Raw genomic sequence first — 13,572 nt, 5'->3', positions numbered from 1 at the left:
GGACTACTGACATGGGTAAGCCCATAAAGGCCATAGCCCACTATGAATAACCCAAGCCCATTACTTGGAGCCCAATACGTAACCCAGCTGGTGAAGTCCAGAACAGCTGGAATCTAACGTAGCATAAAGGGCCAATGACATTCAGACATACGGTAGGTAAAGGACAAGCCACATCAGCAGACAAAGATCTGCAAAGTTATTGCCACTGCACATCACCATTAATGCAGCCCATCACAGCATTTATTAGGACAACACCTCTCTGTCGGAACAGCACCCCCTTACCTTGAACATGGTAAGCTACAGCATAAACTTTCGGCCAAGATGGTGGGTCGGAAGGGACAGCGAAATGATGACCAAAGGATATAAACAAACGTTGAAGACAAGAAGAAGGTTAAGTTTTTCTATCTCCAATTCATCTCTCTACATTTCACCTCTCTCTCTCTCTAACTTGCTCGTCGGAGGGTTCGCTAGGGGACTCCCCGTTCCCCATTGAATTCCTGTGCAGGTTTTCTGGTGGATTTGAACACTCAGTTACCGGTTGAAGAAGCATAGATTAGTCCTACCCATTCCACCTGGGACCCATTGTGTAGTAACTGTATCATCAAAAATCAAATTAATTGGATATCAATAACTACATGATCGATAACTAAAAAAACAAACAATAAGTTTTTCTTTTGAGAAATCGCATAAAAAATATTATAATTCGATCACATAGTTATTGATATCTGATTAATATAATTTTTGGTAAGCATTAAGTAATCAACAAATCCTACAAAATGAACGGTTCAGATCATTAAAATAAGCCTAAATGTACTTTAAATTGAAACACAACAATCACTGTTGTGCATTTAGTACAGACCAGTTACTTTTAAAGGAAAAAACAAAGAGAATTCCTAAATCTAAAACAACACATCAAGATAATCATTGATACTGTAAATATGGAAAAATACCATTGAAAGTGAACCTTTGAGAATATTTTATCAAGATTTTGCAAAGGCTAGCTGTGTCCTCAAAAAGAAATATATATGATACTCGTCTTTTTTCCAAATACTCCCTGCACTTCTTGTACATAAAAAATAAAAGGTATGAATAAAATTACAGTAACTAAATTTATTAAAGATGAGTAGTACTTGTTTGAATAGGTGATTTAAGATGCAAACCAACCTAAGGACATCACTCTTTCAAATTATAAGAACTCACGACACACCTCATGCTAAAAGCCTATTACTTTGAGAAAAAAAAATGGTAATTCTTGAATATAGAAATATATATAACAAAAGGTTTTGAAAGGAAAATCACTGCCATTTATTTATTTTTTTCACTCTTGAAGTTTTTCTTCTACATTCCATTTTTGCATTGACTAGGTTTTCTAGCAATCAAACAAATGAAGGCAAAAAAAAAAAAAAATATATGGTAGAGATTTCAATAATGCCAAAGTTAGAGAACAAAAACTTTATGAGATCTATGAGACACATTTGTATTTGCACAGCTTGACTAAGAAAAGGCAAACAAACTACAATTACTTGACATGTCCTAACAAACTTACAAATTTCAGAATAAACAAACATTTTCTTGTGGTCAAAATGGCTCTTGCTTTGGTTTTCAACAATTAGTAAGTAACTAATACTATTCTGGATTAAAAAGCACAAAAAAATAACAAATAGTTACATTTTCAGTACCTGCTCATATGTGGATGCCATTCGTTTATTGGTTGAAGTACTATCTATTCTTTGAGGGTTTCCTCTGAAACTCACATTATTAGATTAAAGTAAAAAACATCTTAAGTGAATTTCGTAACTATAAAATTATAAATCCATTCCTAATGATTGTAAAGAATATGTACTTGGAAACAGCAAATCCCATCAAATGCCACATTTATAACAAGACAACATCAAATTCCAAAAGAAATCAAATGCCACATTTATAACAAGACAACATCAAATTCCAAAAGAAATAAGAGAAATAACCCATGATAAGGATGGTGAGATAACTGAGAAGCAAGACTAAAATGGCCAGCCTTAAGGCTAAAATTATTCCTTAGCATTTGGATTCACTACAAGAATTTACACAATTGCCGACCACTTTTGCCGACCAAAAAAATTTTGGTCGCAAAAAAATGACATTTGGCGACCAAATATTATTAGTCGCAGAAAGTGGTATGCTTTTGCCGACCAACTACAAATTTGGTCGCAGAAGGTCACATTTTGGCAACCAAAAAATAAGTTGGTCGCGAAAGATTAAAAATAAGTTGGTTGTGGAATTGGCGACCAAAAGTTTGGTTGCCAAAAATTTATTTTTAGCGACAACAAATATTTTAGTCGCTGTATATTGAGTTTTGGCTACTAAAACAATGTAGTCGCCGAATGGAAAATAAAAAACTATTTTTTATCTTTTGGCGACCAAAATTTTGGTCGCAAAAAAACTTATTTTTAGCGACTAAAAATATTTTAGTCGCTGAATGAAAAATAACAAATTATTTTTTATCTTTAGCGACCAAAATTTTGCCGACTAAAAACTATTTTTTATCTTTGGTCGCCAAAAACTTATTTTTAGCGACTAAACTTATTTAGTCGCCATATATTGAGTTTGCCGACTAAAATATTTTGGTCGCAAATAATTACATTTGCCGACCAAAAACTAATTTTGTCACCAAAGGTGCAGATTCCCCCGTCTGTTCTCTGTTTAAACCATTCAAATTATTCTCTCTCTCTCATAAAAATTTGGGGCAAAATGAAATGCTGAGGCGCCAAAATGAAATACTCTTGCGCCCAATGATAAAATGAAATTACTCTTTGGAGAAGTCACTCTACTCCACCACACTCATCCATTTCAAACCCTAAATCAAACCATTTCAAACCCTAAATCATATGTCACCAATTTCACTCTCTTTTCTTCTTCTCTTCTTTTTCTTGGTTGAGTTCTTTAATCAGATCGGAGTATCTGAATACGAGTAATAGTAAACATGGTTTCGGATTCAAAGCTGGTAAATCGGCTCTGGGATGTGCTCCAGACCTCCGACCTCAACACCACCACCGCTCGATCTGTCCGGCGCACCCTGGAGTCAGAGTTCGGCGTCGACTTGTCTTGACCGCAAAGCCTTCATCTGAGACCAAGTCGATTCTTTCCTCGAGACCCGTGTTTAGAGAACCCACAACAACGCTGTCACTGTCGAAGAAAAAGAAGATGAAGAAGCGATTCACGACGAAGGTTCAGAGACTCTGAAACTTGAAGGCAACAAGTCTGAGTCTGAAGAAGAAGAAGAAAGTGATGGACATAGAAGCAAGAAACGAAGGTTAGGTTTTCCGTTTTTCGAAGCATTTCCATTTCCCCCTGTTTGGTTGCAGATAAAAGAAATCAAAATATTTACTAATTGAATTTTTCACAGTTTTTGTTGTCATGTTAATATAATATGGGTTTGACAAAATATAGAAACACGAACCTTCAGGCTTTACCTAACAGGCCTCTCTTATACTCTAGAGGACAGACAGGTGGGCTAAGAGCGCAAATGAGGTTGACTGAATAAACCTCTATATTCTCTGTAACAAGGCTCCTTGGGATGTTGCCTACTCTTCTACTTGCAAATTTCTGATATGCCCAACTCAAATTATGAAATAGAGAGAGCATAATCTGTACATATGTCCCATGCACTAACATTTTTGTTTTAGGTCATACCGTTACTCCCAACCGTCCTGTTTTGTGTAAATTAGTGTCCATTTTGTAATGTAATTCATTTCATTTTTTTTTCTTTACCTTTAATTTTTTCTTTCCTTCCCCTTTTTGAGAAATGGAAATGTGGTGCTGTAATCAAAGGGCTGGTCATGATTCTGGATTATTTATGTGGTTGTGGATAAGAGGGAAAGAGGCAATGGATCTACTAATTATTGGTGTTTCATTATATGGGTTCAGTTAAACTGAGCCTGTCTTTGGTATTTTGGGTTAGTTTAGTTTGATTTTGGGGGAAAATCAAATAAATAGCAAACAAAAGATTTAGAAAATTTATATCCTTGTGTTTGATTTTCTTGAATCAAATAGAGGACTTCCAGGTTGAGTTAATTTGGTTTTGGTGATTCCGTTGTTTTCCATATTAGAAACAATAAATGGCTGACATCATAGCCACTGCAACAACTCAAACATTACTTCAGATTTCATTTTTTTCCGTTGAGAAAACTCAAGAAAAACAGGGATGGGAAGAATAATATTTCTAAAAGATAGATGTTAAATCTCACCAGTGGGAGGCAAAATATTCTTCAACAAAATGAAGATAGCCTCTTCAGGACTGAGCTTAATCCTCTTTCGCACCACATACACAAACTGACCGATAGTCAGATCAGCAAGAACCAAGTATCTACTAATTATTTTATGGTTTCTTCTATAATGAATTGTTTTATGAGGGTGGGATTTCATGTTTTATGCAATATGTTTTGTTTTTCTTTTCAGTAGGGTATTTTGTAAATTTGAACATGGGTGGCGCAATTGTCTAGATTCTTCATTTAAACACTTTGTCTAGATTCTTCATTCATATGGTTAGAGCGACAGGTGTGCATAAAGATGCATATAGAATGCCCATTTTGGTTATTTTTGTTGGTTTTAGATGAAAATTTATCATTCTATATGTCCTTCTGGCTTGTGATCTTCAATATGTTTCCAGTCTAACAATGAGCTGGTTGTTATTTTTTTAGGTGTACTCGTGTAGTTTTAACTCTCAGAGTTGAGTGATAGAGTATTTGTGCCTAGTCAACAAGTTTAAGCTTAAAGTAGTAATGTTTCTTCGTCTTTCTCTTTGATCTTTATTATTCTATTGGAGGTTGGATTGCTTGTTATGATTTTTCAAATTTTAGAGCATTTTTTAATATCATTTAAAGGTGATCCCATTCTTTAGAAATTCCAAATTGAGTTGAAAAGAAAAGAATATACACTCTTTTCTTAGTTGAGATCTTGAAAACAAATTTAAAAAAAAAAAAAAATGATTTCATCACATTGATATGTGGAATAATCAGAATGCAAGTGGTCTATTAGTTACTGTGAGAATAATATTAAGTTGACAATCTTTCTTTCTCAGTTTGGGTAATATAATATCATCTAGGATAGAATTTATTATTTTGGTTGTTGCAAGTATGTTTTAAACTCTCACAGTGAAGGCTATTGAATAACTTTGTATATCGGTGGTCCAATTGGTAAATATTGTCAACTATACATGGGCATTTCACGATGAGGATCAGTAGAGCATTTGAAAACTGAATGATGTTAATAGATTGATTAAATTAAGAGCTTGAATTGTCCACATGGTTCAATAAAAGTGATGTGATCTAGTTAGTGCCTGTTGAAATGTAAACATTAGTTTTAGATTGAGGAGAGTGCTACACCTAAATATTTGGTTTTGTAGGCTCAAGCTTTTAACTGATGCAATGTATGTCTTCATTATTTCTTAAAGGTTTGTCTTTGAAGGAATTGATGAAGGATTCCTGAATGGAGCTCTACACCGTGCATTTTCTCACTATTGAGAGAGTAAGTACAGCAGAGTTTTCATACCTTGCATTTCCCATCTTGTGTTTATTAAAATTTCAAGAAATTCCATAATTTTGCTACACTATCATTTACATCGTTGCCACTAAATTCAAACAATTTGAGAGGTTTCTTTCTTCTCTAAATCTTACTCAGTAATTACCACCAATTTTTCATCATGTACCTATCATATCCAATAACTATTACAATAACTTAATTCCATAATTTCTTCTCTTCTTGGCCTGCAATTAATGGTGGTATGGATTAATAACTTAATTCCTGTCATGTACAGTTAAATAATGTACTTTTGGATGCGGAGTTTATTGCTTTTCTTCTGCACATATCAATATACATTTTTTGGTGCATATGCTCTACCAAAATTTTCGTGAACTTGAATGTTTGCAATGTAAGCTTGTTGCAGGGTTAAATAATGGTTTTTAATAAATTTAAAAATCCGAAGAGTTTAAATCAGTGGGAAACAACTTGAAGGCAAAGTTGGACATTATCTTCCTTTCCCACTGTTCATTAGAAATTTATTATAGTATGTTAATAGTTTTTGCAATGTAGAGAAACCTGGACATTCTCTAGAAGATTAAATGTAATGTTGATACTTGATACCATTAAATGGATATTTCAATATTTGATCCATTCATTGACATTTAAATTAAAATATTCATGTACTTGAGTGGTTTCATTATATGTACAACATGTATTACTGGTTGCAGTTCAATATCTATCATTTTTTTGTCAAATGAAGATGTTTCTCAAATTTTTCTAGAAGCAAGATTTGAAGTAATGGGATGCTTACTAATTCTAATTTTAGGTATATTGCATGTGATTTTATGTAAACCTCTATGATCACTGATCAGGTGAGATGTCCCCAACATAAGGTATGAACATGTATGATAAAGAGCCCTAATTTCTTACTTATTAAACAACAAGGTTCTGTGAATGCAGTGAATTATGATGTAAGTGTGTACCTACTAATTATTAGTCAAGATTTTTGTGTCCAGCTTTTTTGTTGTGCAGTTATTACAGACATCAATCATTTTTGTGTTCACCTCATGGCTAGAATTGCTAATGTTTCCTATAATTTGAAGGTGTTTTTTTGGTGGTGTTGTCTACATAGCGTAACTTGGTGGCAAAGTAGTTGATCATTACGATGCCTTGGCCACCACTTTTTTTAAAGGTTACGACATGACTTTTCATGTTAATATAATCATGATTTGTCCAATGAAGCTATAGCATGCCAAATTGGCATCAATTTAACACTATGGTTACCATTTGAATATGAAGCGTCTACACCTAGCAATTTAACACTATGGTATAAGTTTATTGAGGCGATTAATAATTTGTTTAAACTTAGCTTGACTTGTTTATATGAAGAGCTAATATTGAACGAGTTTTTAACGAATTGATATTGAACTAGTTTTTTCGGGAGTATGAATATGCTTGTCTATGTATGAATATCCCACAATCTTGTTCAAATTCTTTTCTATATTTGTCATACTTGTATTAGGTTGCCATGTTTTTCTATTTACCGTGTGTTATTCATCGTGGTATGCTAATTCTTTCAGATATCCAGTGACGAAGCTGTAGAAACAGTGCAACAAATGATTCCTTTCTGTGATATCAGAACCATTGTTTGTGATTAATTCAAAACATAATGATCATTGTTATAGCATCATTTTATTAATCAAAATGGAGTTTTGGAATTTCTTGAATGGGTTGTAAAAAACCCAACCATGGTTTGGAAGCCATGGCCATACAACTTTGTGGAAAAAAAGAAGGTGGTTTTAGACCAAGCCAAAGCATCCTAATCACCTTGATTGATTTCTAAATCCTAATGCAGACCAAAGAATGCTTCCATAGATTGGACTGCCCAATCCTCCAAAGCTCTCTGAAACCGGGGATTTCATACCGTACAACTCTCAGACACATCTAAGTAATTCTCTACAGATGCATTGGTGTCGATTGCTAACAGCAAAAAAATTGGGAAAATCTCCGTAAGAGGTGAATGACCACACCATGGTTCAAGTCAAAACCTCACTCTTCTCATATTACCCACCTTAAAGAAGATTCTTTGGTTGAGCATTAATCAATAGGGAGAGCATTCTAAGCAACAATTATGCAGCCTTTCTGATCTATAGAATTAAAGTTCATCTGTGACTGATTCCTGTAGATTGTGTTTGCATCCCCATGTCAAAGTTGCCCATATAATGGTGTTATTGACTCTGATGAAACTGTCATGTCTTGAAATTTTACTTATTTGCAAGAACAGAGGTGACTGTATTTGAACACCGGGGTGAACGGATGGTATTGCAGAAGCAAACATGCCCCCGCTTTCTCTTTTTCTCCCAACATACACACATGTGTTACACTTTATTAGAAAAGTTGTTCAAGTGGAAATATTGTATAGCAAAAGACCAAGAAATATTCACGTGAACATCGTGCTTCACTACAACAGCTTCCCTGTGGAACTCCATTAATTGGTTCCTGGCTCTGGATTTTGCTGCTCTAGTGTTGTTTTCAACAGTGTTTCTCTTACAAATTGCTAGATGTTGAGTGGGTGTGACAAGTTGCAAAAAGTACTTCCTTTATCTGACTTAGTTGAACTTGTGACACTGATCTGAGGTTTGCCAATTTGAGTGAGAATGAACTCTCCCTCTAGCCTATCTTTTTTTTATAAGTGGCTGTATATTCTGTGTTGTACAGTGATGTGTATCAATTTTCTTGTTAACATTGTACTCGGTAGTCAGTACTAACTTACTATTATGTTTGCAGGATGGTCATGATACAGATGATCCGAAACAGAGCACTGCTGATATGACAGTATTTGTGAGTTCCGTAACCATAACAAAATGCATAAGTACATGTTTCTTGTCAATTTTTTCTTGGAATTAATGCAAGAGTTATTGAGAATCTGAGATAGCTCCATATGTCTATAAATGGCGGTAATGAAGGCCTGCATTCTTGGTAGGTTAGGAGTTCAAAGATCCCCTATTCTAGTAGTTATGGGCCTCTAGAGGAACCAATATTAATTGAGCTCATTTCAGATCAGCCAGAGGTTCACTCATGACCAGGCTTGATAATATTTTGAGACTCATATAAACAAGGGAAGAAAGTTATAAAACCACATTCTCTTACTTATATTTTACAATAAGCATGGATCGTATCTTCTTCCTTTGAAATTGTATGCCCTTTGATTTAAGTGAATAAGCCACCGTATTTACTGAAATTTTCGTATTTGTTTTTCAGGTGCAAAATCTTCTGCAGCAAATGGTGAGTCTTTTACTTCTCAATTTTTTAGGGTTTTATATAAATACAACACCACTGTTCAAATAATTTAATTTCTTTGCTTTTACTCTTGAATTTTGCAGCAATCTAGGTTTCAGACGATGTCTAACTCTATCATTTCAAAGAATATCCTTTTCATTTTCTCCACATTATTTGCATTTTACAGGTGAATGGTATACCTATGTTTCAAGGAAGTAAAACCATTCCTTTGGTGTTTTGGTATTTTTGTGCATTTAATATTGGTTATACTTTTTATAGCATTTCAATTGAATTGCTTTCCAAGATTTTGATAAGATTAGCCCATTCTGTATTGAGGTTCTTGTTAAAAAATAGAAAGATATAAAAGACATCACTTCATGTTTTTACTATGACAAATGGAGGACTAGTTTTCTTGCAATGACTGGAGGCTTGGGTTGTTTGCCATAAAAGAAATTGCAATTTCTTTTCCATGATAAGATAGTAAATTATTTTCCTTCTCACATTTCTCTCTCTCTCTCTCTCGGGAAGAGGGTAGAGGGGAGCATCTTTGTTTTGCAATTTCCTTTCCGAACAACAGATTTATGTTGCCAAATGCAGTAGAAAACAAACTCGTAACAGGTATCTCTCTATGAGGTGTTAAACTATTTATGTGGTACTGAATTTTGAGATTAATAAAGTTATTGTTTCTTTAACTACGATGCACTTGATGAGATGGGCAGTCGGATAGATGAGTTGGAGCAGAGCATCAATGATTTGAGGGCCGAGATGGGGCAAGAGCGGACTCCTTCTCCTTCCACTTCTCTGAAGCCAAAAGAAGACCCCAAGGCAGCTGATTCAGCATAAGATTTTTCACAGCATGCTGTGTTGGATTCACTAGGTATGTTTGTCCTGGAAAATTCGTTTGCTTGTGACTTTTGAAGTATTTGAACTGAAAACCATTGTTCTACTTTGAGATCATATGAATATTGTTGAGGTCTGTAACTGAGGTATCTTTTGGTGCCTAATTTCTAAGAATTATAGAAGTAGAACTTGTGAGGTGTGATGATCATTTGTCTGATTTCGGTCTCAAACAAATTTATTAGATCACATGAATATCTTTCATTTTAGTCTCATAAACTGTAGGCAGAAGTTGCACTCTGTTTGGTTTCACTTATTTAGAAACTGCAAAGCAGCTGGCACTCCAAGAGGGCTGGTTGGTTAGTATTTCTTGTTAATTTTTAAACCATTACTATAATTCGAGAGGAAACGTTAGATCAGAGATGCTTTCTTCTTCTGTTTTCAATATCTCTGTGTCTTAAAAAAGGGGAAAAAAATTGAAGACTAATTCAATGTTGAAGACTGGATGTCTGAAAGAAAACTATGGATCAATTGAAGACTATGGATCAATTCATATTGTCAACCTTTCACATGAATTAGTCTTCATATTGTCAACCTTTCATGAAAAACTAGTTTTCATATTGAATTGATCGAACCTTTCATGTGTGTTAACTTTACATGAATTAGTGATTGTCAACCTTTTACATGAATTAGTGATTGTTCATTGCACTATGAATGTGTGTTAACTTTACATTTTACATTGATATTCCTATTCTAGGTCCTATTTTGGAACTCTGAAGTTTGTCCAGTTGTGTTCAAGCTCAACTCTAGCTGACTGGTCCATATAAAGAAGATTATTTGTTTGTATTTAGTTTATCTAAATTGCTAACTGAACCAGTTCTATAATTATAGTTGTATATGTGTATGTATTGGGCCTTGAAAAGAACAAGTTAGCAAAGAACTAGAAAGAGGAGGATTCCAACCAACCTCAAAACATGTTAGGAAGATAAGTAGATAGAAGATAATTCAATTTGCTTTTTTAATGAGATTTTAGGTGGTTTTACCTTGTCTTTCCTTCATTGGATTTGAACTCTTATGAATATTTATGGTTTCTCCATCTGGTTAACAACTCCTCAAGCTTCCAAGGTTCCCTTTAACTTTCACATGTGTTTATGTGAGGATGAGGTAACCATTATTACAGCAAAAAAGAGAGAATATGATTGAACTACCTGAATATTTTTCATGCATGTTTCTTTTTAAACAAAAGTATATATCTTCTGTGTCAAATTTTTGCAAATTCACTCTCCATCCCTCTATCAGAATTTATGTTTCTTTGGTTAGTAGTGTGTTTAAATTGAAGTTATACATAATTAAGGAAAGAAAGATGACAATGAAATCTATTTGGTGGTTGGGATTGCATAAAAAATAAAGTAACACAATTTGGAATTATTTTTATTGTGTGAAACAGTGGAAAACAAATGACATGATAGCCAATTTTGATGCACCATTCTAGAAAACATTTATTAGTTAGAAGGGAAGTTTCCCTCGGAACTTGTTTTATAGATCAATGATGTAAACTTTGTAGGTTAACACTTTCGGAGGATCCTGCTTTGGCGATGGCATTTTCAAATGCACGGAGAGCTGCAGCTGTTCCCCTATTGCTTGTTAATGGAACATATATGAAAACTGTTCGTTTCTATCTTGATTCTACTATTCTCTAGCATCAATTGCAGAGGCTGAACGATCATGGTTCTCTTAAAGGTTTTCTACTACTCAAATTGTTTATTTTATTTATTTTTTCCATTTCCCTACACATCACAGGTATGTTTTTTTCTTACTGTTTTTGTGATATTTCTTTTTCTAAGGGGTAAGGGTAGGGTTTCTTAAATTAGTGGTAACATTTAATGGTTGTTGGGTTGCTCGCATAACAAATTTAGAACATAAATTTTCCATGTATAAGATTTCTTGTGCAACACTGGTGCTGATAGCCACTCAGCATCAGACTTTGGCTGCTGTAGAACAACCTTAAAACATGTATCTTTGGCATTCATAGACAATAATCATTCCCCACAAGTGTTTTTAGTGGACATATTCCCACTGTGTAAAAACGTGTTTCACTATGCTCAATCATGTTCTGTTTCCAAACGTTCTGGATTCATATTGCCCTTATAGAAGATTGATTTGCCCTTATAGAAGATTGATTTTAACATGCTTCTTATTCATTTGTATCATATTTTAAATTTTGCAGGCTAGCAAAGGTCGGACAGGCTTGATGGTATCTGCTTACCTTGTTTATAGTGGCATGTCAGCAAAGGAGGCTCTTCAAGTGTATGCACATAAACGGACTACCAATAATGAAGGAGTAAGTCATATTATGTATAAAAGGCTATCATGTAGGACTTTGTGAAGTAAATGACAACGAAATGCAATTTAGTAGTTTGCACATTTTCAGTTTCCAAATTGGTTCACGAAGGAACAGGGACGTGTATGGGTCGGTTTGGTTTGGGTGGGCAACTAGCAGAATCAAACCAATAAACCTTGGGTTGGTTAGGGCTACTTAGTATTGAACTATCTATACGTTAATAAATTGAACATGTTAAAGGATGGTATTGGATTCATTAGCCAGTCTTGACTTTCAGTAGCTATGAGTATTTTGTTTAGAAGTTCATTGATCTGCATGTATTGGACAGGTCTCAATACCAAGACAACGGCGTTATGTAGGGTACTGGGAGAATACAGTTTCTATTCCTAGGGGAGTTGATCATGGCCCTCTATCTGTGAACTCGCCTGAACCATGTAGCAGAGAATCGGTTCGAATTCGACTTTATGACACGGTTAACACTGGCTCTGTCTTCTTTGTGGTCTCAGAGTTACAAGAGGTAAGTGCATTCCACACTTTTGAGATAGTAAATGATATACTAAATTAGAAGTGCATCTAGCTAGAAATCCCAAAATATAGGATGCTGGAAATCCCAAAAATAACCCAATGAAGATGGTCAACATAAAGACTTCACCATGTTCCTTGGGTTTGTTGTTTATATATGTATGTATATATGCTAAAATGCTACTGGTAATGCTTATAAAAAAAATCCTGATTCTCCAGATTTTCTAATTTTTTATTGAGAGTTAACCATGGCTTGGGTTTTCAGCTCTTTATTGATGGTTTTCTATATTGTAAAAATTGACTTGGAGAATGCATTATATTGAAAGTGGCACAACTTTTGTGCTCTTGCCATTTTCTTATTAATTTCAAGTCTTTGGTGCACCTTAATCTCTAGTCTTTGGTGCATGTATGTTTGGTATCATATGGTATATTTATAAGGTTTTATAAGGTGGCTTGTGATGTTACTAAACCAATTCTGTTTCTTTATTAGGTGCCTTACATCACTACTGCTTTGATGGATGCGAAGCTTGGCACGGAAGGCCGCAAGGATCTTTTTGATTGGCTATCAAGGCAACTTAGTGGATTAAGCAATTTTCCTGATGTTGTAAATTTGAATTATGTATTGTTTCAAATTGTTATGCGAGATGGATGTGACTTGTGAATGAAAACTTAGAATAGTAATATTGTGTCGAATGTTAATGAATTATGTATTGTGTCGAATGTTAATGATTCAGTTAATTTGAATGATGCTTTAAAATTATAGGTTTATTATGGATTGAATGAATTATTAGGAATTACAGGTGTATTGTTTTCCTGTTTTGGCGACCAATTTATTAGTTGCGACAAATAAATAATTTTTTTTTGCAAAAAATGACAATTGCCGACCAAAACAGCTCTTGGTCGTGGAATCTCACTTTTGCCGACCAAAAGTTTTGGTCACGAAAAGTAACAAATGGCGACCAAATTTTTTGGTCGCGAAATGTGATAATTGGCGACCAAAAAATTTGGTCGCGAAATGTGATAATTGGCGACCAAACTTTTTGGTCGCGAAAAGTAGCAAATGGCGACCAAATTTTTTAGTCGCAAAATGTGAT

General features: G+C 34.4%; 2 protein-coding genes across 5 annotated transcripts; both read left to right on the top strand.

The window, feature by feature from the left end:
* The first annotated feature begins 2,682 nt into the window (after positions 1–2,682).
* LOC114289523 (heat shock factor-binding protein) lies at positions 2,683–9,894 on the top strand. The gene is made up of 6 exons (XM_082914414.1): positions 2,683–3,292; positions 5,432–5,505; positions 8,287–8,340; positions 8,761–8,784; positions 8,883–8,925; positions 9,482–9,894. Exons 2-6 carry the CDS (start codon positions 5,467–5,469, stop codon positions 9,619–9,621), a joined length of 300 nt encoding a protein of 99 aa, XP_082770540.1. The 5' UTR covers positions 2,683–3,292; positions 5,432–5,466; the 3' UTR covers positions 9,622–9,894.
* Positions 9,895–11,179: 1,285 nt separating this feature from the next.
* Positions 11,180–13,235, top strand: LOC114309654 (phosphatidylinositol 3,4,5-trisphosphate 3-phosphatase and protein-tyrosine-phosphatase PTEN1-like). 4 transcript variants are annotated; one of them, XM_082914413.1, is made up of 4 exons: positions 11,180–11,355; positions 11,893–11,956; positions 12,285–12,473; positions 12,969–13,235. In XM_082914413.1, exons 2-4 carry the CDS (start codon positions 11,897–11,899, stop codon positions 13,137–13,139), a joined length of 420 nt encoding a protein of 139 aa, XP_082770539.1. In that variant the 5' UTR covers positions 11,180–11,355; positions 11,893–11,896; the 3' UTR covers positions 13,140–13,235. The 4 variants fall into 4 exon arrangements, with proteins under 4 accessions (XP_082770539.1, XP_082770537.1, XP_082770538.1 ...); XM_082914411.1 differs by having other exon boundaries at positions 11,848–11,956; XM_082914412.1 differs by having other exon boundaries at positions 11,844–11,956.
* The last annotated feature ends 337 nt before the right edge of the window (positions 13,236–13,572 follow it).

Source organism: Camellia sinensis, chromosome 2, assembly GCF_055761805.1.
Source record: "Camellia sinensis isolate YWXY chromosome 2, ASM5576180v1, whole genome shotgun sequence".
Classification (NCBI taxonomy): domain Eukaryota; kingdom Viridiplantae; phylum Streptophyta; class Magnoliopsida; order Ericales; family Theaceae; genus Camellia; species Camellia sinensis.
Note: the sequence above shows the minus strand (reverse complement) of the source record. Positions and strands in the feature narration are given on the sequence as shown.